At 42.1% G+C, this 24922-nt stretch overlaps 1 protein-coding gene across 2 annotated transcripts in view; it reads left to right on the top strand.

The window, feature by feature from the left end:
• Nucleotides 1-24922, top strand: part of PRDM6 (PR/SET domain 6) — a 105165-nt gene that overhangs the window by 2292 nt on the left and 77951 nt on the right. For both annotated transcript variants that reach the window (XM_065934430.1, XM_065934419.1), the window contains exon 3: nucleotides 8118-8425. In XM_065934430.1, the coding sequence (XP_065790502.1) occupies nucleotides 8118-8425 (308 nt within the window). The remainder of the gene's footprint in view (nucleotides 1-8117; nucleotides 8426-24922) is intronic.

The raw sequence follows: 24922 nt of genomic DNA, 5'->3' as shown, positions 1-24922 counted from the left end.
TTAGCATCAGTTTTCTTCCAGCATCCCTTCCTGTATTCACAATTTCAAACCCTTATCACAAGTGAGGTTCCATTTTGAGGCTTTAAAGTAAAACTCTAAATGAACATCAAGAATGTATTATTTATGTTTTATATCCAATTCTTTTTGGTCATTTCAGAAGTTATACACTTTCTGTGTTGGGATAAGTTGCAAATACACTTCCGGAGACCCCAGGAGAGATCATTAAAGCAGGTTAAGAGAGTTAAGTTGAAAGCAGTTCAGGATTTGAAAGAGCAACACTCAGCTACTTTCTTCCTCTCATTCCTTCATCTAGCTTCTCTCTGAGCAAAGCTGGTTACAAATGTGTATGATCATTCTATTTTGATCATGTCCCTTCTTACAGAAGGTCTACCAATCTGCAAGCTTCTTAATTCGTTGTAAAAACAAAATAACTACAGGCTGTAGTTAGTGAAAGGACTCCCAAGTTTATTACTTTGATTTAAAACACTGGGAATGATCCTAGTGATTGAGATGTATTAACCTTTTCATAATAGTTGAAGATAATTGTTTCAATGGAGACAATTACTGTTAATAAGAGCAGTTGTATTTACGTTTTTCCTTTCTAGAGTCTGAGGCTAAAATATTGGGTTTACAATGAGGGTTTTGATTCAAATTTGTTCTGCAGTTAAGGAAATTCTATTTCAGAGTTCCAGAAAATGCTACAAAGCTATGTTGTCTGAATAGATTTCAAAAAAGAATACTTATTGCCTACTGAATTCCTTGATGGTGTTGTTTTCAAAGCATTTCTATAAAAATATTAAAAGCTAATACTTTAGTGAAAAGGTATTTCTTACCACTCGGTGAAGTATAGTCACTGTGGGCTGAGAGTGCTTCATCAAACTTGCAGACTTTCTTCTGAATTAAGTCAGTGCTGGAAAAGACACCAGCAGTACACCCCCAAAACCTTGTCTGTATGCTGAGCTCCCCATAGCGTTTACAATGCAATCTTGAGGTTTAATGCATTCTCATCAGAGAAAAACCTGGACTAATCAGAGAAAGAACTGGGACAAAGTCCTAATTAATAATATGATTGTTAAACCAGTTTATTGTCTAGGTACCATTTTTCCTGGTTGGAGGAAATGAATTATGATTTATTTAAATTATTCCTATTGTGTTAATCTAATGTCTCCTTTTGAGTCGACCGAACTGCTTCAGTGGGCAAAGTGCAGAGGCAAGGCAGGAAAGAAAGGAAGTCAGATTCCCCTATTAGAGCTACACTTCATGTTGCTCTCTAATTAAAAGGCAATTGAGAAAGAAAATAGAAAGCTGAGGTGGCTGGCTGTGTAATGCCGGGAGACCAGGTGTGCCTTGCCTCCAGGAACTTCTCTGGGCAAGAGTAAGCACTCATTTGAAACCAGGAGATGTGTTTTACAAAGACAAAGTGAGAAGCAATTGAGTTTAATCTAACTAGAGGATCAAAACACATCAGAAATGCATAGAGTGGGAAACGTTTTTTTCCTTGCCAAGGGAAGTTGATATATCACTTGAAAGATGGTGAAAAACAGTTTCACCCCATTCCCAGGTTGTATGTGGGTGGGGGTGGGGTGAGAGATGGGCAGAAGGGAATCACCTATTAATTTATCGTGCATAGATCTTCCTAGTTTTCCTTTTAGTCTGTTGCCCTTTCCCTCTAAAAGAATTCTGTGAAGTGACCATTCAGCAGTGCTTTGTTTTTATTACTTTGTATGTAAAAGGGTATTGAGTCGTTTTGTCTTTTTTTTTTTTTTTTTACAAGGGAAAGGCGCCTCTAGACTTGTCATTTCCCTTTAGAAGAGTAACTTGCCTGGGATCACCAACACCTGTGAATCAGTAGCACTCCTTTCACTTGAAACTGTATTGGCATCTATGGGAACTGCCATAGGGAAGGCGTAGTGAAGGGTGTGAAGGCATAGTGAAGGCAGCTCTGTTTCACACATAAAAAGATTGAAAAACAGCAGAAACTATATAGCCTAGCCCGGTGAGCTCTTCTAGTATATATCTAACTCTGTGTATGAAGTTATTCTATAATTGAAGTACACTTTCCACCGAACGTCTCAATGTTTAGTTGCCTCTTCTTGCGTCTGTTTAAAGTCAGGTGGGACTTGTGTAAGTTAAATGGGAGATGGGGGACCTTCCGTCCTCTTCCTGTATTACTGCCCTCATTTGCTGACAGTTTGCTTGAAGCCATTGATTCCGTCAGGCTCTGTTGCAGCGGCAGCCTCTTCTTGGATTCTGGGAGCTCAGTGCGTTGAGACCCTGTCACTTTTCTTGGAAGGTTTTGAGCAGCAGCCAAGCGGCGCACTGAACGCTTGTGTTTGTTCAGAAACGGCTGGCCGAGCCACTTTGCTCTTCATATCTTTTTAATTTTTGACTAAGATCATCCCCCCTTCTACCTGGGAGAGAGGTGGGAGCTAAGCCTGTCCCGGGTCTCTCTGCGGAGAATGGAGTCCGGGCATTCCGCAGCTTCCCCAGCAGGAGGTCTCCATCTCTTCAGATATTTCGGGGAGCCCTGTGTGCAAGGAACGGCAGTGGGAACAGCACTGGCTGGAGCACAGGTGTAGGAGTTGGGGCCCCGAGGCTCCCCTCTTGGTAGCACCATCCTTTCCAAGGGTTTGGGGAGAGATACTGGAGAGAGAAGGAAAGCTGGGGTTTGTTTAGTTGAGAGGTCAGGGCGAAGAGATAAAAGGAGAGCGAGTGTTTTCTGACCTTCCCTAATCTCTTCCCACCCAGTTGGAAAACGCTTGTCCTATTTGGGAAGCTCCCGAGCTCAATAACCCAACCAGTGGGATTTTCCTGACATCAAGACACATTCGCTGCGCTACTCCTCACTGTCAATGGCCCCGAGCGACTTAGATTTTAGACGGGGTCCTCGGTGGGAGGGAGGCGGCTCGGTGTCGGAGTGTGGGCTTTTGTGTCGTTCTTTTTCTTTTTCTGTCTTTTTGTGTGCAGGCCCAGGCCCCATCCCGGAACACACATGATTTAGCTATTTTACATCATCCGTTATCTAGTGCCCTGAAACTGAACATAGAGCCATATATTAGATTGAGGTTAGGAGAGGTGGCGACTGTTTATTTAAGGTGATAAAATGGTCCATCAGCAGTAATCTCCATCGATATGTGCCACCAGGAGATGAAGGATGAGGGGACAAGCCACAATTAATTGCCCTATAGTTTTGTAGGAGAGAGTGGAGCCGGCCCAGACCCGCTTCGATCTCCTCTCGCGCCTCCTATTCATCATCTCCGCATTGTATATGGCGGCCTCGCAGGGGCAGGGGCCGGCGAGGTTTATCTCTGCGCAATATTCTCTTGCCCTCACACACTGGCGCTCCCATTTAATTTATTAATACAGTCATAGGGAGGCCAAAAAAAAAAAAAATCACATTTCCTCTCTTTCTTTCCCTCCCCCTTTTGTCTCTCCCTCTTGGTCCCAGGGCCAAGCCGGCAGCCAGGCCGAGCAGGGGAAGCCTTCAACTCGCCTAGAAAGAGTCCCACAGAAGGCTCCCCGCGAGCTGGGCCACCCCGCGGAGACCACGCTTGGCGGCTCCCCTTCCTGGCCTGCCTCGCCTCTGGATCCGCTCGCTCCTAGTCCCGGTGCCGGGAAGCCTAGAAGATCCCTTCCCAGGGGAGGAAGGGGGCCGGGCGGGTGGTGGCGATCGTCTGGCCTTGTAAGCGAGCCGTTCGCTGGCAGCTAGGGGGGCGAGGACTTCCACATTCCGGTTTAGTGCTAAGGGGCCCGGCGTCCACCCCGCGCAAGATCCATCACCATCCCAGCCAGCCGGCGGCTGGGCGCGGACAGAGCTGAGAGTGCGCGCTGGAGTCGGGCGTCGAACCCACGTGCGGAGACTCCCGGCCACTGCACTCCACCGGCCCCAGGTCCGGGTCGGCTGACCCCCTCGGCGACCCTGAGTGTCCGCACCACCACCCCTCCCCACTACCCCCCCCCCCCCCCCCCCCCGCCACGAAGCACGCGGAGCTGCCAGCAGGCGGCACTCCCGGGGCCGCAACGCGGTCGCCGGGCAGGGATCGATGGGCACCGGCCCCGCGGGGCTCGGCCTCAGGACAGAGGGCGGCGACCTCGGCGGTGGTCGCAGAGAATTTATGGCTCGGCGGTTACCGCGGTCCGGGCGCGGAGGCAGGCTTTTCAGCTGCTCCCGGGATCCCTGTCCGGAACACGCGTGAGGTCAGGCGAAAGCAGCGGGAAAACTCTGGGGAGCGAAGGCCCAGCGTGGCGGGCGCGTCCCCGGGGGTTCCCGCTCCGCCTGCGCCCACACGCGCCTCTCGAGGGCCCTGGAACGCTGTATATTTCACCTTTCCTAGAATGAGAAATGAGATACCAGAGGACTCTGGCCTCCTTTGCCCCTTTTGCCTTAAAAGAGATCCATTTTCAATTACAGGAGCCGCACGTGCTCTTGTAAAAACATCCAAACAGTACAGAAGGATAAGGAGCTAAGAGTGAAAGTCGGTTCTTCACTCCACTTGGTCTGGCCTTTTAAAGTCAGAGGGTGAACAAATCTTTAACTTAGTGATACCTCCTCCTCATTCAGAGACCAATAAACAGGAGCTTTAAAAGATCTGTTCAAGATAGAGACCATGATCTCACATCCCCCAGTGCTATAATGGCATTTCCAAATATCTTGCTTGGAGAGTATAATCTGTCTCAGGAGCCTAAGAGACAGTAGGAACATTTGTTTGCCTCTTCTTTATGAATACAAGTAGACATATTATGTATCGTTTGGCCTAGAATGCTGTAACATGTATTACATATATAATACCTATATATTTTTTTATGTGTAGTTTAGGCATCTAGCCCACTTCTCCCTCAAATCTATTCATGTAGGTGTTGGTGGCTTACTATCTAGAAGACACTAGAAGGTGTTGCTGGTTTGCTATCTAGAATGTTTGTCCACTTGGGCCACATTTGTCAACCCCAGGTAATCAGTTACTTGTTTTAGCCATCCTTAGGCTCCTTTGGGACTCTTGAGACATAAGTCAGAAGTCACATATTTTCAATGACAGAAGCTGTTTGTATTAAGAAACAGTACTGTTAGGATTAACATGTATTTTGATGTAATTGGTCAGCTTTTGGGGTAGAATATTTTGAAGTAGCTTGAAGTCATTTATAAATGATGATAACTTCTATTGGACAGACTAATGACAGTGGATTGGCATTGCCTATCCTGCAAGTATTCTTCTACATATTGGGAGAGCCTCTGCTTGTCACTGCGGAGTGCTACTATTGTTTTAACACTTCATGGAGACAAATGAAAGTTCCTAAGTTGAAGAAGTGCTTTAGAGGCGAAAGCACTTTGAGAAATCTTTGAGAAGGGACTAGCAATACTCTATCACGTGTAACAAAAAACAGGAATATGCTTGTCTGGGTGGTGGCTGCAGTTGGCACCTTTGCACCTTATTTTATTGCTGATGTAGTTGGTATGATGTTACAGGTTGTGGTAATCTTGTAGGTTGACAGAATCTCTGGCATGGACTGTCAGGGAGTGAATACCAAATGCTCTTTCTTCTCACCCTTTGTTTCATTGAGCCAACTAGAAAGGAAAGGTCTGTTAATCAAATCCCTGGGGTGATTTATTTTTACTTTTATGGGCATATTGCCTTTACTTGTTGTCTTTTGTTTTAAGCTATTTTTGCTAAGGTGCTGAAAGGCCATTTCTGAAGTTATGATTACAATTCAAAATTATGGACATTATCATCTTACTTTTTAAATCATCCTCTTAAGTTAACCTCCCCAAACCCCAGTGTGGAAAAGAGAAAAATCTCTTTAATTCAATCATGCTACAACAGTTTTGTAGCGCCCCGCCAAATAGTGACTTCAGTGAAATATTTCAGTTCTATTGACTGAGTTATAAGTTTGGATATAAAATTCTCCTGGCTTTCATTAATCTTAGATCTCTAGATCTGGAGGCTTTTGGAGTCAGGTGGACCTGATGGTGAATCTTTCTCTGCCCCTTTCTAAGTTTCTGGTCCTTGGTTAAGTTATATTGCTCATAAAGCCTCACTTGCCTCATCTGCAAAATGGGAATTATGATATTACAATGATATAGTGGCTGTTTGGTTGAAGATGGGTGCCTGGCACATAGTGGTAATTGTGAGTTTTTATTGTCTTTCTTTCCATGCCCCCTTCGTCTTCAAGTTTTTGTTTTCACAATCAGGAACTTGAGAAGGCATGAGAAGTGAGTACATTGTGGAAAAGTTGAGAATAACTCCCTCCATCTAGGCCCGAGGGTCAAAAGCATAGCCTGGCACGGTTTTGATGGTTAGTTTGTGTTGCTGAAAGAGGGGTCCTTTGTGTGAGGGCAGTCCAAGGGGCACGATCACTGCACTACCTGCAGAAGGAGGTTGCTTCTTTCCACTGGAGAGGCCTGGGGACACCCTCAAGAAGCTCCAGTCAAAGGTCCCTCATTCCCTGGGCTCTTTGGCGAGAAGTGTAGGAGTAGCCAACTGAGGGCTGCAGCCCTTCTTCACTGAGATAGGATGCTCATGTAGTCAACCTTCAGTTCACTGTGAAGCAATTGAGGAAAACAGGGGATCACTCACCAAGCTGGCTTGCCATCAGATGTTCCTCAAAGGTTGCCCCATGGCTCATTTGTCACGAGTTCTTTGGGCATTTCAGGTGTTCCAGCACGGATAGCATACACCCAGGGCCATCCACCAGGACTGGCTGTGACCAAGGCTGGGCACAAGTGTCCAGAGGCTGATCCGTCGCCCAGTGCTGGCGCATCCGCTGCTGCCCAGCTCTTGCCATCTCTGCCAGTCGGGGCTCGCCCTACATCAGGCCCAGTGCCACAGGGCTCTGCTGCGCAGGGGCGCCGCGGCTCCCCAGGGAGGCTGGGCCAGAGAGGCCGGTGTCGCCGGCCGACGGGCGCCGAGACCGCGTCCCAGAGGCAGGTCCGCCGAGCCGGGGCGCAGACACGGCGGCTCCGCCAGGCCCATTAATAACCCGGAGGGCGCTGCGATCCGACAGCATGGTCGCCGCAGGCCTGCTTCCCGCGGCTGCCGGGCCTGTTCCTGCCCGGTTTGAGTCGAGGGACACCGGGCGTTCATGGCCAGCCGCCCCAGAGGGTGTGGTGTGTGTGTGAGGCCGGGGGTTGGGGGTGGGGGAGAGGGGGTGGTCCTCTCATGCGCCGGCTGCTCTGAAGGCTTCGCTAAAGCTCTTACTTAGTTTATAATGTTTAAAAAGAAATCGCATTTAGCCTCGGTATTAACCGTCTGGGCGGGATTTAGGGCCCTCTTCAAGGAAACTTTATCTTCATCATTAAAGACCCATTATTTTGATCATTACATTTGCTGTTCGTTTTTTCTCGGGGAGGGGGGAAGGCTTCGGGGAAGAGCTTGCACGCAAGCACAGGGCGCCCCAAACCCGCCAGAACATCCCCCCTGTCTCCCACCGTCTCCACCGGAGCGGGGGCCGCCGCAGCCCTCGAGAGACCCTAGCGCCAGGGCGCCCTCTGTGGCTGGGGTGTGGGACTGCGGCTCCACGGGGCCGCGGCCGGCTCCGCCCCCTCGCATGGACGTTCTCGCGGGAGCAGAGCGAGGGTCGAGGACCCGGGATGGCGGGTAGGGTCGCCCGTCTGCTCTGGTGATTTTGAAAGTCTCTTCGTAAGGAAAGGAAAACCAAACATAGCCAAGCAACCAAGGTAGAATCTCTCCGAGATCCCAGATGGGTCGAGAGACACTTTCCTCCTGGTACAACGATAAACACACCTCGAAACACCACGGAGAGCGAGAAAAGGGGAGAGGGTGAGAGGGAATAGGGAGGGAAGCGGGGCAGAGGCCCGGAGAAGCCGCCAGCCGTCCCCGTCGGTTCCTTGGAGACGACGACGCCATCCGCAGGCTGGAGGACGGCTCCGGAGGCTTGTGGAGGGCGCGCGGGGTCTCGACCCCGTGCCAGGCGGATTTGGGCGCGGTGAATTCCAAGGGAGAGCGTCGAGTCCACCTCTCCCCCTGCTCCCAGGGGCCTCGGCGCCCTCGCGGCGTCACCTCCCTCGCAGGTGGCTCACCCGGGCGGGGAGGCTTGTTGTCTCGGGGCTTACCAGGGGTTAACCCTCTCCCTTTCCTCCCCTCCCTCTCGCGTGTCTCCGGCAGGTTGCGACATGTGCGCGGACAACCGCAATGGCGAGTGCCCCATGCACGGGCCACTGCACTCGCTGCGCCGGCTCGTGGGCACCAGCAGCGCCGCGGCCGCCGCGCCCCCGCCGGAGCTGCCGGAGTGGCTGCGGGACCTGCCCAGGGAGGTGTGCCTGTGCACCAGCACCGTGCCCGGCCTGGCCTACGGCATCTGCGCGGCGCAGAGGATCCAGCAGGGCACCTGGATCGGGCCCTTCCAGGGCGTGCTCCTGCCCCCGGAGAAGGTGCAGGCCGGCGCCGTGAGGAACACGCAGCATCTCTGGGAGGTAAGTCGCCTGGCCACCCAAGACCTTGCCAGCGGGCAGAGTCTAGGCCCATATAGAGCCTCCCTTGTTCCCCAGAGGGCAGTGGAGACAAGATTTCTCTGGTCATGCAAATATCTGGTATTTGCAGCACCTGCAGAAAAAGAGGTGCCCATAGCAGCCCAGCCAGGAAGTAGCCCAGGCTTACAGGTTTCTGAAGATGGAATCACCTTAACAAACTTCCAGTCCAGCTGCGATAGATTTGACCCTTGGTCTCCCTTGATCTTGAGAAAAAGAGAAAACACCTGAGGAAATAGAACAGAGGCTGTTGGGCATTGGGATGTGAGCTAGCTGAATTTTGTGTCCTATTTTTAAGCTCTTCCAACATGTTTTTGTGTTTGTCCACTGGGCAAGAAGGAACAAAAGCATAAACAGAAGGAAGGAGAGTCAGGCTCATTTTCTCCAATACAGACAATTCGGTAAACGCCCAGTGTAAGAGACTATAACACATTCCACAACTTTCAAAGTGCCTAAAGTAAAGGAAGATTATATTGTGAATCAGAAATCACAAATTCTGCTTCTTCTCTGACAAAGTACAATTGTTCAGGCTTCAACAAAGATAGAAAATCATACTGTAGGAAAAACTCTGAAGCGGTTCAGTGTAACCCAATTGATAGTACTTCAACCGTACAATCTTACCTGATGCTTTTACTTAGAAATCAACAATGTATTTGAAACATATTAACCTGAGATTTGTCTCAGAGCTTCATGGTTGATTACTGAGGTCCATTCTGAAAGAGAGAAGACTCTTAATATAGGTCCTCCCCCCATCAATTTTGGATATTCCTACCACGGAGAGTTGTTTGTGAAAATAAGGTGCCATAAATCTTACCCTTAAGCGATATGTAAATCTGACCGAGACCAGGGACTATAATGGAATGGGATTAGCCAGAAAATAAACATTTTTAAACGCCAGGGGCCAAGTTGTCATGGACCTTAGGGCTCCATTAATAGGTCATTTTTGTAACAGTTTGCACCCCACACTTGGCTCAGTATCCTGCAAGATGACCATTTCCATTGCAAGCTGCCCTGTAGTCACTAACTAAACTCATGGGATTCAATAATCTGCTCAGATTTTTGCTGAGCACCTTCTCTAGCCAGCACTGACTTGGTCTTCAGAACACTTATATGACTCTTGGCATTGGGCCACTATGGCTTGTGTCTGCAAAGCCACCTTTGATGGAGGAGGAGCTAAATCCGTGAGCTTATAGACAAACAGCCCAAGATGACTTCATGGTACCTGTTGGTCTATGTACCATACAGCTATCCACTGGGGCACTGGGCCCAGGCTCCCAGGTTCCAATTCACACCTAAACTGTTATTGGAAAACAGTTACATTTTCAGTCTTTCAGATTAGGATTCTTGAATGAGGGGAACATAGAAGCATATTTACGTTACCAAATAGTGCTTTTTTTTTTTTTTTTTTACATAATTTTATATAGGGAAATTGGGCAGGAGAAAATGGTTGATACATTGAGGCAAGTTAGACATTAGCATTTTGGGGTAGGAAAAACTGAGAAGTGGGAAATAAAGCATCTGGTTCTGAAATGTTTCCTAGTTGATTTTTGTTTCTGACTAATTAGTTGTAACCTCCAGTGTGGTTTAAAGTTTGTAGAACAATTCCAGGCACTTTTCATGTTCCAGTGGTGTTATTAGGAACTCTGTACCATACAGTTGAAGGTCTGCCAATACTTTTCTGAGGAAATTGTAAAGCAATTGTTTAGTGTACAGATTTATTCTATCTGAAAATGTTGAAACTGAGAGCTATTATATTGCCCTCTGATGCCTTGAGTTCAGTGCCTATCTATTTTTAGAGTGCCAGGGACAAAGCCACAATCATGTAAAAAATCCCATAGTTTATTGTCATTGTTGGTTTTTGTTTTCCTCAAAGGCTTTGAATGATTGGGATGTTGGCAGGAAACCACTGTATAGGTAGAATATGATGATTTATATCAATATTGAAAACTATGGAGTCTTTCTTCTGTACCTTTACTTGTACTTGATGAAGTTAAAATTCTGTTGCAGTAAAGAGACCAGGGAATTTAATTTGTTGGTGGTGGTGATGCTTTGGTGGATAGAGTGAGTTTTATCTGTTGCTTGAGGTATGTGAGTTGAGTGTGTTGGGGACTAGTGCATAGACTTGATTTTGTGTTTAAAAATAATACTTGTTGGGTTTATGCTTGAATGGTCTACTTCTAAAAAGGACATAATCTGTTTATTTTTATCATCTGTAAGAATAGTTATAATGACATGCCTTTAGGGGACTGAAGAAATATTAAAACTGTGACAATGTAAAATGTATCAGACTTCTGGGAGATCATATAAAATGCGACTGACTGAGGTCAGGTAACTTAGGTTTCAGATTTTTACTAGTATAATTATTTTTAAAATATGAAGTATAAGTTTATTTTTAATTTTTAAGCATTATAATATATTACTTTTATGAAATGTGACTATTTGGATTAAGTTACATTTATAACAAAATTCTAAATGTTGAATTGTTCCTTAGACTTTAGTCTTTCTTTTCAAATCTAAATTTTATTGTGAAAAGAATTGTAATTATATTTTTTATATTAGAATCAGTAATTGGAATACACTGTAGGTCTATAGGAAACTCTTGGCAATAATTGTTTAATGACTCATGTAGTAATTATCCATTTTGAAAACATACTTTTAAAAATACTTTCTAGAATACAGATCGACGTAAAGCAGATCTTGAAAAATTTAAAGGAATTGAATCATGACTATTGCATTGTAAATGTTAACTGGAATCGTTTCTCTTTCTCACATTTTTTCCTCACTTGCTGATGAAGAAATGTCTTTATATTTAGAGTTCAATACTCAGATCCTGATGGATCTTACTAAGGTTACTTATCTTTATTTCAGTACAATAAATGGATTGCTAATCTTTTCCCATCACTGTTTCCAAGTAGATGATGGATTTTTGTTTCAGTTTACAGTTCATTGTTTTTAGTATGGTTGGACTTTATTATACACATGAAGGCTTATTACAGAAACAGATTCACCTTAGTTAGTCCTTTTGTTTAATTTTTAAAAGCTCTATTTTTTTTAGAAAAATGACTTTTTTTTTTAATATTTAAAGTATATCAGCTATGGAGAGCTTGATTGGTTTGTAAGTGTGATGTCATCTTTTAGTTAATATTTTCTTTGTGTATAATGCTGGTTCATAAAAATATAATTTTATGAAAGTTAAATATCATACCACTACCTTCATTATGTTTTGACTCTTTAGGGTACCTCTTTAGGGAAATTCTAAGAATTTTTCTTTTTTAGCAATAATCCAAGGCAAAATTTTTTTGTGTGCTTTAAAGAGGTTAACAAGCTAAAAGTCAAATTTATCATTTTGGGGGGCCAGTTTCTTTTAGAATCAGAATTTTAATGTATTTTACAAAAATAGTGAATTTAGATATCTTAAAATAGAAATATAACTGGATAGATTAAATAATCTCTTGCCTTGCTTGTATACATTTATTCCAGCCAGACTTGGATGCATGATATATTTCTAGCTATTTGGCCATAATGGGAAAAATCTTTCTAAATGTTTTGCAAAGAAAACATAGTCTTTCTCAGCAACTAGGTCTTATTGATGAGAGTGAGATAATTTTGTCCTAATGTGTTTTCTAATAAAGAAGTGAAAAGGCACATTTGATTCCAACATTTATGAAAACATTATCTCCATTATTAATGTGCCCCTTTTCCCTTGAGATAAATTAATCTAGTCCGCACATGGTTTCCCCTTTCTGCTTAACATCAGAATTTAATATGACTGGACCTGAGGAATGTACACAGTGTATACTTTAAATTCTACTGGAAGAAAATACGGAAGTTTAAAATAAAGTTACAGTTTAAGATAGGCTAGAATTACTCAGGCCTTTCAACTCAAAGGTTGATCTGACAAGAAGTTTTAACAACATTGACAAAATAAATTGCACTTATTTTCACCCTAGAAAAGTTACTCTGTTAATTGAAATAATGTAGTAACTTGTTAGGATTACAGTCAAGGTATTAGAAATTACACTAACTTGGAGTACTTTGCAATACTTTGGAGTTAATTTTATAGAATTTCTCTTTGCTTAGGTTAATTTGAGTGTCTCATTTTCGTTTGTACTATGTAGAGACTTTCATTATTTTTCTTCAGAAAATCAAGGGGGATAATATACAGTGGTCCTTTTTGTGGTTTGATTTTGTGCCATAATATTTTAGATTTAATAAGAGGTTTACTTTGAAGCAAATAGTCTATTTTTCATCATTACTATTTAGCTTAGGTAAAAAGACATTAATGAAAACCAATATTAAAAATATATTGCACGCTACTAAATGTTTATATTTCAAAGCCATCACAGGTAATTGGTACTAGAAGGAAATGAATTGATCTCATATTTTAAATGTATTATGTATGTTTTCATAAGTGAACCAGTTCCATGTGTAGTACTGTACACACTTGTATGTATTTAGATAGTAAAAAGTCACTTGAGAATAATTTTAAATTGAATAAAAGTAATTTAAAAATTCAGTTAAAATTATTTAAAATTTTTCCAGTGATTGTACTGTAACTGCATATTCCATATTTTGCTCTATAGACCTGGGTTCATTTTGGCCTGATTCACCAAAGTACCAGGGGACAGGATTATGTAGCTATCACAGCTGTATTGAAGTAAAAGTTATGTTTCTTAGCAATTTATCATTTAATATAGCAGACTGTCATTTCAGTTTTGAACGTATTGACTTCATGAAATCCAAATATTCTCCTTCAAAACAAATCATAGTAATGTTACTATTATGTTTTTAATTATGCAGAGGAACAGCTGGTGTATCTCGTTGACTTTGCCTCATTTGATTTGAAGATGTCTTTTATAGTGGTGCCCATTTGATCGAGTGTGAGCATTTTGTAGTTTTACATAAACTGTAAAACCATCTGCCGCCTCTTGGAATGGTTTCCAGCATTGTGTTAAAAATAAAAACTTCGTACTTAAGGCTGGCTTTGAAAAGGTCATTTAAAGTCCCGATACTCTTGGTTTATGTACCAAATGTACCAAATTTTCTAAGTCCAAAAATGACTCTGTTAAAAAAAAATTATAACAGCCATTTGGAGATTCTCATGTTAGTGAAGTTTAATCCAAATATACATGTGACTCTACAGTGTTTTACTTTTTTAGTTGCAAATGCTTTATAAAGAATGATGTATTCTATATCTGAAGGACTATTTTTCTGATCAATCAGTTCAGTTTATCTATTGTTTATAGATTGCTTCTTTCGATAGCATTTTGTCCACATGAAGAAAACAATCCCTAAGTTTTTTGTGGTCCCTAACTGCATATTTTCTTACATTGTATGATTTTTTTCCCCACACTGGGAAAAATAGAGAATGGAGGTTAAAATAGAGAATGGAAATTAAAATCAGAATTGCGGAGGAACTGGACAGATGAAATCTGCTCTCCCCAGTCACTGTGGCAGCAAGTGATATGATGAAAATGCGATTTAGGTAATACTGCGTCAGAGAAACCTGCAGGGGAGCCTTTTAATTTTATATGTCAATTAAGGCAGTTTTACTTGTTCAAGGAAATCTACTGTGTTACCCAGAGACCATTTATAGTTGTTGTATAATGTGAGTTTTAAAAAATTTTGGTTGAATATGAAAATCTTATCTTTTACTCAGTTGAGCGATCATATGTCCACAGTATCAAAATCCTCTTTTCTCAGAGGGTAGATGTGATACTTTGGTGTTTGGCCATTCTAAAAAAAAATGCAGTGCATGAAACCACTATGAGACCGCCTTGCTCCCCTTCTTTCTTTCTTTCTTTTTTAGAATCATATATACTCCCAGATTTCACGAGTTCAGACATTCCTTGTGTATTTACACAAGAAATACAGACTCTGGTATAACTACTTAGCATAAAAGCCAGAGCAGCATATACTTTTCCTTGTAAGCGTTTGCCACCTCACTCAGATAAGTTACAGAATTCCATTATCCAAATTGTTACACATGTGTGACAGAGGTTGACCTTTCGTCATGTCAATCCTTTTTGTGTAGGCCCCAGGCTCCAGCCTAATGGCTCAAACCCTGATTTACTCACTGTAATAAGGGCAGGAGGTCGAGCAATTGTCAGGCTGCCTGTTCGTACTCTTCTTGGAGCCTGGTTGAAGGCTGTTAACACAAAGCTTTTCAAAGTGAATTTACAACCGGCACCACTGACAGAGGCCAATCAGTGCACCATAAATGTCAGGTTAGTGAGATTGAGCAGTAAGTAAAGTACTGACAGCACACTATTGGCTGGAATCAATTGACCAAGGTTTAACTGAGAAGAGCAACCTCCTTGTGGTGGTCTTAGGGAGAGACCTAAGTGTGCAGCCAGGGTTTCCAGGTCGCATCCGTAGGTTTACCTGTAAGAGTTGGGATGTCATCCACTTGCCGCAGAGCAGCCAGCATCCTGGTGCTGACACGCTTCACAGTCTGGGAGTTCAGAGTGGAGGAGCCTGCTGACTCTGAGTTGGGTGGTTAAAAAAAAAAAAAGGTCCCAGCATTAGAAAGGAGAGAGAGAAAAAAAAACTATTAAAATATGGGGCTGTCAGAATTGGGAGACACATCCAGTGTGTTACAATTCAGTGAAAGGTAATTTGTTCAAATTGCAAAGTGTACCAGGGAATTTCCACCAAGGCACAGACATAAATAAGCCCACTCTTCCTGGGGCTCAGCAGGGTGAGACTTTCATGGAAGTCACTAATGAGTGATTATGGGTTGAGGGTCTGAATATCCATGAGATGTGGTTTCTCTACCAGACGAATGTTTTTATCATTTTGTGTAATGACAGCCTGGACAACAATTCATTGAGCTCAGAAGGCATCAGCATTAAAATGGAGGAATCCATTAAAATGCTGTATGCAAGGATTTATAAATTAGGCAATTTCCTTGATTATTGCAATCATTTACAAAATTGATTGTTCCAGTGTGGTATAGACAGATTTCAGCACTGATCATTGACAACAAGCACATTCTCTGATATCTGTAGCTACTGGTCACTAAACCAGGTCACTATTCCTCACCCCTCTGCTGTTCTTGGTCTCAAGGTCAGGCAGACTGATCTCAAAGAAGCTTATAATTATGAAGTTTCACTTGTCTTCAGAGGAGATTCACCTAGGCTGTGAGGGTAGGTAGGTCCAGTTTGCTCTAAAGGTTGTTACATTGTTTTTATAGTTTAATTCTAAGTTGGGGGGAAGATATGGATAATCCTGATAGGCTTCAGATCAGCAGCACAGATTTTGAGATGCTGCCAACTCAAATGGAAATAATTTTTGCAAATTGCAGCTGTAAATATTTGTTTGATTGAAGATCTAAAAGTCAATAATGTGTTTTATGTGTTGGTCCTTAGAGTTCTAATTATCCAATAGATATATCGTAGAGTCACTGGATTTTAGGTCAGTTAATTCTGGAAGGCATAATAAAGACATTGTTACAAGTGTGAAACAGTCAAAATGCTGCAGATTTTCCTATATATGAACAGACACAAGTTCACTTGGTGCTTAATCACTAACCACAAACCACAGAATTGTCTTTATTTCTGAAATATCAGAGATAGGCATGCCAAATGTGTCTGCAGAGCTCTGCCCAATGAAAGCTAGCCGTGCAGTTTATGCTTAGTACAAAATAACTTTAGCCATTTGTTTTCAATCATTTTGTTTTTAATCATAATTTTCCCCTTTTGGAACTCTAACACAAACTAGGGTTTGTAAAAGAATAACACTTTTATAAAATTGTTTAACACTGTGGGGAAGGCAAAAAATTGTTCGTTTGTCCTGATTTGAATATATAATAATTTGATCTCAAGGTAGTTCCTTGTTTTAAAGTGAAGATGTTACGTTGTGGGAAGGCCTGTGGCCTGGGGACACTCTGCACTTACTTGGCTATTATTACTTAATACTGTATGTAAGAAGTTCATTTTCACTTTTAATTAGTTGTAAAATTCACTACTTAAAAATTCAGTACAAAGGCACTGTTTTCAGTACTGTGTCTTGACGTGATCTCTTCATTTTTATTTAAATATTTCTCTACACAGTATTCTGGTTTCTGTTAAGAATTAGAGGCCGTGTCACTAGATCTGTCTTGGGAGATTTTTGAATGAGGCACTCAGTTTTATAGATGTTTTTGCCTGTCCCTTTGTGCATTTATTTAATAAACCAACACCTCACACACATGTTTGTCAAATAATGATATGGGATTAAGCCCATTTTATTAAAATGAACAGTATTTTCCCCTCTCTGTGATCGTTTTAAATTAAAGCTGCCTCAGATAATGAAGTGTCGTCTATAGAAACATTCAGTGTAATCTAATTCACTAGAAAGTTCTTAAGTGCTTTTTAATTGGAATCAAATTAAATGTAATCAAGTCATGTTTTCAGTACCTTGTAAAGCACTGGGGCCTTAAGTGTTGTTAGCACACTTGGGAATATTAATGTTTAGTGCAAAAGCAGCAGTACTAAATTCTGAGATATCCTTGCAAACTCCAAAATGGTAGATAAACCATAAATAAATTATATGTTAGAGTGTAATGTTTTTAGAACCTGTTGTATTTGTCCCAAACTAATATTCAAATTCATTTTTGATGTGCGAAATGCACAAATAGTTCCTGGGGCAGAGAATCCTGTAAAGTATTGGTCTTTTGAGGAAAGCACTTAATTTCAATTTATTAAGATTAATTGCAATTTAAAATTTGACCTGGGTAATCTACAAAGAAAATTTAATTATAAACTTTAAAATAGTAGAAATGAGCTTTTCTATTAAAAATAATTCTTATCATGAGAAATTTAAACTATATAAAAGTATAAACCAAAGGTAGCCATTAATGATGATTTTTATAATAGCCTTTTGAGAGAAAACTATGTAATGTGATATACATTTGTTTGTATATGCATTGTATATACATTGAATAACAGTTTGTGTAAAGATACTTGTGCTATTTCCTTGATACCACAAAACACATTTTTAAAGCAGCAACTAATGGCACTATTTTCATGGAAGTTCCTGCAAATGTTTAAATTTGGCTCACCCATGAATAGATTTTGTGTCTAGTTCCATCGTTTGATCTCTGTATGTTTCCTGGTGGGAAATTTCAATCTGTAGACCCCACTGATACTATAGATGCATTTCTACTGGTATATTCATATGTTTGATAGCCCATCTTAGTAAGACCAGAGTTTTTCTGGGATCGAAAGGAAGATTTTAATGGTCCTCAGGGAAGAAGGAAAAAAAATTTGTGTTTATTTTAATAGATCAAGGTGTTAACAAAAAAGAATCAGATCTCTTTGAAATGCTTTTCTAAGTAAGAATACTCTATTTATGTAGCTGTATATGAGACTTCAGGGAACATACTTAATTTCTTTATATCTCTTATTTCTCCATATGGAAAAAAGAGCCATATTTGACTACTATGCAAATTAGAGGGATAATATTTGTGATGTTTGTGTAATAAAAGAGATCTTTCTCTTTTCAGTTAGCGTTTTAACATTACTTTTTAAGACTAGTGGACTCTGCATAGAGTTATAAAAATCTCGTTATTTGTTAAACCAAAAGATTGTACATGGTAGACCATGATACATAGCTTGGATTTAATTGCTATAAAATCAGGCTTAAAAATAGTGAAATACAAATTTATTTAGCACTACTCTCAGGTAACAAATGTATGTATTAAAGGGATACCATACAGTTTGGAGGGCTTCCCTGGTGATGCAGTGGTAAAGAATCCGCTTGCCAGTGCAGGAGACACAAGAGCTGCAGTTTTGATCCCTGGTGGGGAGGATCTCTGGAGAAAGAAATGGCAACCCACTCCCACTTCTTGCTTGGAGAATTGCATGGACAGAGGAGCCTGGCGGGCTGCAGTCCACGGGGTTGCACAGAGTTGGAGGTGACTGAGTGTGTGATACACTTCTCACAACTGAGAATTGACTCCCGATGTGGAAGGGGACGGACTCAGTAAAATCACAAAGGGCCCTAAACCTGAAGGTCTTTTGACTCTGATCAGGAGCAAGTCGTTAGGTAGGTATGCCCCCACATACTGAATTCTGAATAGAAAAACATCTCCATGCCCAGCGTATTGTGATTTGTCAGTAAATATTAAAGGGCAACAAGTCAGCATAATGGCACCTTTGCCACTGTCCATAAACATGTCTGTAGCTGTGTGTGTATCAGTGAATACTGACATAATAGTGCATTATACAACTCCTGAATATGTGTCAATGTTAACCATAAAATGTATGTAAAGCACGAATTTCAAGTGACAGAGCAAGTTTTAATGAAAAAAGTAAATGTAAATACTGAAGCATGTCATAGAGAACAAAAATTAATCTGAAATTAGTATTTTTTCTAATATATGTTTACTGAGTATTAACCATGTCTCTTATGGTATCTGGAGTTTCTCCTTTGGTAATCCAATGGAGGTGATAGTCAAACTATTTTAACAAGCACCAGCTTAGACCTTGCCCGTAAATCTGAATGCCTGTGGTTGTATCTATGCTCCATGGGTTGATATCAGCTCCAAAGCTAGACTAGCTAGCAGAGCTTTAGCAAAGCCACTAAACATAATCCATCATGGGTGTAAAGTTTCAGTTTTGCAAGATGAAAAAGTTCTGGAAATTGATTGTATGACATTGTGGATATTCTTCACACTACTAAACTATGGTAACTTTTATAGCAGGTGCATTTTACCACAATAAGAAAGGAAAAATAACTCTATTTTCAGTGCTTTTTCTTCTAGCTCACTGATTTTTAAACTCTAACATCCATAAGAATCTCCAGGTATAGGGAGCTCAGCAAAATTCAGTCTGGGGAGCTGCTCCCCAAAGATTCTGATTCTGTCCTGCAGGAGGACTTAGGCACCTATTTTCTGAACCAGTGTCTCTTGTGGTGCTGGGACTATACTTGAAGAATATGAAATGCCAGGCTCTACCTTTCTCCACCTTACTCCTGGGTTACCCACTTCCCTTTCTGCTTTCTTTGTCTTGGATGCTCTTGAGCAAATCCAGCATCTCTCTGCTTCCGTTCCATACCTGGTCTCATCTGTTCCTGTGTGAATTCTACTCTTACCCTTGCTTTCATTTCTGCTACACTTTGGCTAGTCTATGGGCATTTCTAGTCTTCTCCCTTACCACCCACCCCCAAAATAGATAGATGAGTAGATAGATTAAAAAAAAGATATAAATATTACAGAGCTACTAACAGACAGCCCTGGTTGCTCAGCTGGTAAAGAATCTGCCTGCAGTGCAGGAGACCCTGGTTCGATTCCTGGTTTGGGAAGAGCCCCTGGAGGAGGGAATGCTACCCACTCCAGTATTCTGGCCTGGAGAATTATGGACTGTGTAGTCGATGGGGTCGCAGAGTCAGACATGACTGAGTGACTTTCACTTCACTTCAACAGACAGGAAAATGGACTTCCCTGATTTTCATCTTTTCTGTTTTTCTGAAGTCCACCTGACCAGGTATAAGGAAGCAACCAAAAAGGAGAAGGCTCTCCACAGCATTTTGACTGCAGCGTGTAATTAGCCCCTTAGCAATCAGGGTGTGCTTCAGGAGGAGGTGGCCTGCTGAAAGTTGTTCAGTAGGTTCATAGGTCCTGAGTTCCAGCTCTCACTGGGTCTGAGCTATGTGACTGCAAGCGATACCTTCCCTCCCTTGGCTCTTACCAGTGCTACATCCGATGGCACTGTCCTTTCTGTTCCTGCCAGCCCCGTCTGTGCAGCCTGAGATCATAGAGAGAGGCCATATGCTTGCATGATATTTGCAGTTTGCAGCCAACTTTATCTGCAAATGTGTTGGTTGTTTTCGGTCTTCCTCCTCAGGTTCGCATTTCTGCTGGTTGAGAGAGCATGCAGCCTGTATTCTGATTAGAGCTTAGCTGCTCTTGTTATTTCAATTGGTGCCACTTCCCACACTCATCTCTCTTGGATCCTCCATCCTCACTTGTCTGTGGGAAGTTTCCATTTAGATATCCAGACATTGTTTCAAATTGAGTTCACTAATCATCTTCACCTCACCTCTCCTCAAATAAGTATCTCCTTGTTCCTAACTTACAGTGCTCTGGTTGTCCTTTTTGACCTATGAGCCCAACATTTTTGAGTTACTATAATGGCTTTTTCTTTTAAGATTTTTTTTTTTGGATGTGGACTATTTTTAAAATCTTTATTGAATTTGTTATAACATTGCTTCTTGGCTGTGAGGCATGTGGGATCTTATCTCTGCTACCAGGGATCGAACCTGCATCCCCTGCCTTTGAAGGGAAAGTCTTGACCACTGGACTGCCAGGGAAGTCCCTGTAATAGCTTTTAAAAATATTTCTATTCCTGGCAACTAACAGAGTATCTGGCACATAAAAGGCACTTAATACACACTGTTGATCTTTTTTTTTTTAGAATTGGAGTTTTTATATGAACAAACTGGAGGATCACGCAAGTAAAAGTTAATGGTGCATACAAATTATTTTGTAAAAAAAAAAAATCAGTCTAAATATGAATCCTAAATTGTATCCTAGCTTCTGGCCAGAAATATCCATTACTGAAAGCCAAATATCCTCTGTTGCTAATAACAAAATAAGATTTCTTTTTATTCTTCAACTTTGTGACTCATTTGAAATACTAAAATGTCTAAACAAATCTTATCTGTGACACTTTTATAAACAAGGTATTAAAAATTGCAATGGGACATCTTAGACACAAGCTGCAGTTGGTGCTAAGATCCACTTTTAGAGTCTACTTCTGTAAAAAGTAAGGTGGTAATGATCTGACACTGGAAACACTGTTGATCTGACCGCAGTAATAAGAGCTAATACATTTAAGCTGAGACTTTGTGCAAGGCGTTCTGCTAGGAGCTTTATAGGAACTATCTTAATTAACCCTTAATCACCCAGTAAGGTAGACTACTACAGTATTTTTCAGATGAAGCAACTTTTCAGATGAAGGAGAAGTAACTCACCCAAGGTTTAGGTTAGCAAGGTAGGGTTTCCATAGGGTGTGGACTGCAGAGTTTTTGCTCTGAACCAGTCTGTAGCTATGTCGCCTGCCCCTTCTCGCTTTCAGACCTGAGCTCCCATCATATCACACAGGGCTCCAGTCTCTAGCCCAGACTTTGCCTCTGGACCTGGCTGGGAGCACTCCCTCCTTGGTGGTCACTGCTTTGGTTTGTCAGGCACAGCCCAGCTATCTTCCCAGAGACCCCATAGCTCAGACCCTTGGCATACTTAGCCCACCTTGTGTTCAGGACCATGGACTCCACATTTATCATCCCCAGAAAATTTAACCTCCCCAGCATTCAGTAAAGTGCATTTATGGAGAAACTGCTGTGCATGAGTTGTGCATGGCACAGATATCATGAGTAATTCCAGTTGAGAACAGTGTCCAAAAAGTGCAGTTTGAAAGGAGAAGTTCCTGCTGGGAAGACCAGGGAAAGGAGTAGGAAGTTGACCCTGGGACATAGATAGTTAATACTCAAAGAGTTAGAGGTTGGGAGGAAGGATGCTCCAAGGGGAGCCTCAGCCAGCCACTGACAGTACTTGCAAGCACAGCTCTCCTCCCTCTGTCTGCTTCTTCTTTCTGAGTGGACTGCTTCCTATTCTTTGCCCTTGTCTTGCTAATTTCCAGTGCTGCAATTTTGCCTAAGCTGTTATTTCACCCAGAAGGCTTTTGCTTCTTATTCTGGTCAACCTGTACCTTTTACTTTTTTCTAGTTTTATCTTCAATGGGTGTGAATCCCACATCTGCACCACGCTTTCCACATTCTTTTTTCTTCAGTCCTCTCCTTGACAGTTAAAGCTTTGCTCTTTGCCTGATATTGCCTGTAGCCTCAGTTTGGTAAGCTCACACTTGGGACATACTTGCACTAAACCATTGCTTGTTGTTCATCTGAGATTCAACTTTGACTGGGTGTCCTGTATTTTTATTTGTGAAAGTTCAGTTCAGTTCAGTCACTCACTCAGTCATGTCTGACTCTTTGTAACCCCATAGACTGCAGCATACCAGGTTTCCCTGTCCATCACCAACTCCCAGAGCTTACCCAAACTCAGGTCCATTGAGTCAGTGATGTCATCCAACCATCTCATCCTCTGTCCTCCCCTTCTCCTCCCTCCTTCAATCTTCCCAGCATCAGGGTCTTTTCCAGTGAGTCAGTTCTTCACATCAGGTGGCCAAAATATTGGAGTTTCAGTTTCAGCATCAATCCTTCCAATGAATATTCAGGACTGATTTCCTTTAGGATTGATTGGTTGGCTCTCTTTGCAGTTCAAGGGACTCTCAAGAGTCTTCTCCAACACCACAGTTCAAAAGCATCAATTCTTTGGCGCTCAGCTTTCTTTATAGTTCAACTCTCACATCCATACCTGACTACTGGAAAAACCATAGCTTTGATTAGATGAACCTTGGTTGGCAAAGTAATGTCTCTGCTTTTTAATATGCTGTCTAGGTTGGTCACAGCTCTTCTTCCAAGGAGCAAGCATCCTTTAATTTCATGGCTGCAGTTACCATCTGCAGTGATTTTGGAGCCTGAGAAAATAAAGTCTCTCACTGTTTCCATTGTTTCCCATCTATTTGCCATGAAGTGATGGGACCGGATGCCATGATCTTAGTTTTCTGAATGTTGAGCTATAAGCCAACTTTTTCACTCTCCTCTTTCACTTTCATCAAGAGGCCCTTTAGTTCTTCTTCGCTTTCTGCCCTAAGGGTGGTGTCATCTGCATATCTGAGGTTATTGATATTTCTCCTGGCAATCTTGAGTCCAGCTTGTGCTTCTTCCAGCCCAGCATTTCTCATGATGTACTCTGCATATAAGTTAAATAAGCAGGGTGACAATATACAGCTTTGATGTACTCCTTTCCTGATTTGGAACCAGTCTGTTTTTCCATGTCCAGTTCTAACTGTTGCTTCTTGACCTGCATACAGATTTCTCAGGAGGCAGGTCAAGTGGTCTAGTATTCCCATCTCTTTAAGAATTTTCCACAGTTTATTGTGATCCACACAGTCAAGGCTTTGGTGTAGTCAATAAAGCAGAAGTAGATGTTTTTCTGGAACTCTCTTGCTTTTTTTTTATTTGCGAAATGTGGGATCCTGTTAAGATGACAATTGAGGAGACACCTGATGGAAAAAGGAATGAACTGCCAGGGAGGCCGGTGTGCCAGTAGCACAGTGAGTTCAGAGGAGTGTGGTGGGAGAGAAGGTCAGAGGTAACTGGGTTCAGGTAAATGAAACCATGGGAAAGACTTTGCATTTGATCCTGAGTGAGGAGTAGCGCAGGTTTGCTGTGTTTTAAGGATCACTCTGGGTACTGTGTGGAGAACAGTCTGTGTGGGATGAGGGTGTACACCGGCAAGAGAAACTCAGAGGACAGGATGTGGCTGGAAAAATAAATTAGGAGTTGTGAGCATATGGCTGTTTAAATCCCTAGGACCACTTGAGTTCAGCTGGGCAGTGTGGGAAGGCAGAGCTTTGTATAGAGGAGGGCTATGACATCTCTAGTTCTAGAAACCTCTGTGGATTGGATCTGCAGGTTGGCTGTGGATGAGGACCCACGTAGTTGGGCACAACTGCAGATGCATCACCTTGTGTTCTTCCCGTGCCATTAATGGGGGCTGTCCTTACTTTGCCTCTGTGATTGAGTGGCAGTGAGACAATAATATAGTGACCTAGAATGCTGCTGCCGCTCCAAAATGTATTGGAGACTGTGAACCATGAGGCCATTACATAATATGTCCTAAATGCAGTCTCTACCAGGATCCTCCAAGGAGATGCTTAACCTGACCCACCTACGCATTCTGTGGAAAATGTCGTGTATGTCCTTTCCTCGTCATGAGGCAGCCCCACTCTCTCTTGTAATTTTAACCACGTGGTTTAGTTGCTAAGTCATGTCTGACTCTTGTGTGACCCCATGGACTGTAGCTTGCCAGGCTTTTCTGTCCATGGGATTTCCCAAGCAAGAATCCTGGAGTGGGTTGCCATTTCTTTCTCCAAGGGATCTTCCCGACCCAGGGATATAACCTACATCTCCTGCATCGCAGGTGGGTTCTTTACCAACTGAACCACCAGGGAAGCCCAATTTCAACTATGCTTCTTGTGAAATCTTAATTTTTTTAATGATAATAAGGGCTAAACATTTATGAAAGGTAATTTGGAAAAATGCAGAAAAATATTTTTAAAAGGAAAGAAAAATGAGCTGAAATTAATTTGGTGTCATTCTTTCTTATTGCAGTTGATTTTTTCTTTTATTATACAGAAGAAAGCATGCTGTTTGCCTTTTATCATCAAATCAATAAGCATTTTCCCCATATTGAAAATTCTTTGAGTATATAGCCAGTAATGTTGATTGGTTATATACTCTTTAATATGGTTGTATCCAGTTGTTGAACTTTTCCTTTCTCCTTCTCACTCCCCTTTTCTCCCTCCCTCCCTTCCTTCTACCTTCTCCTTTTACTTT

Source organism: Muntiacus reevesi, chromosome 1 (assembly GCF_963930625.1).
Source record: "Muntiacus reevesi chromosome 1, mMunRee1.1, whole genome shotgun sequence".
NCBI classification, from domain to species: domain Eukaryota; kingdom Metazoa; phylum Chordata; class Mammalia; order Artiodactyla; family Cervidae; genus Muntiacus; species Muntiacus reevesi.
The sequence above is the reverse complement of the archived record's forward strand: the minus strand, read 5'-3'. Positions and strand labels throughout refer to the sequence as shown.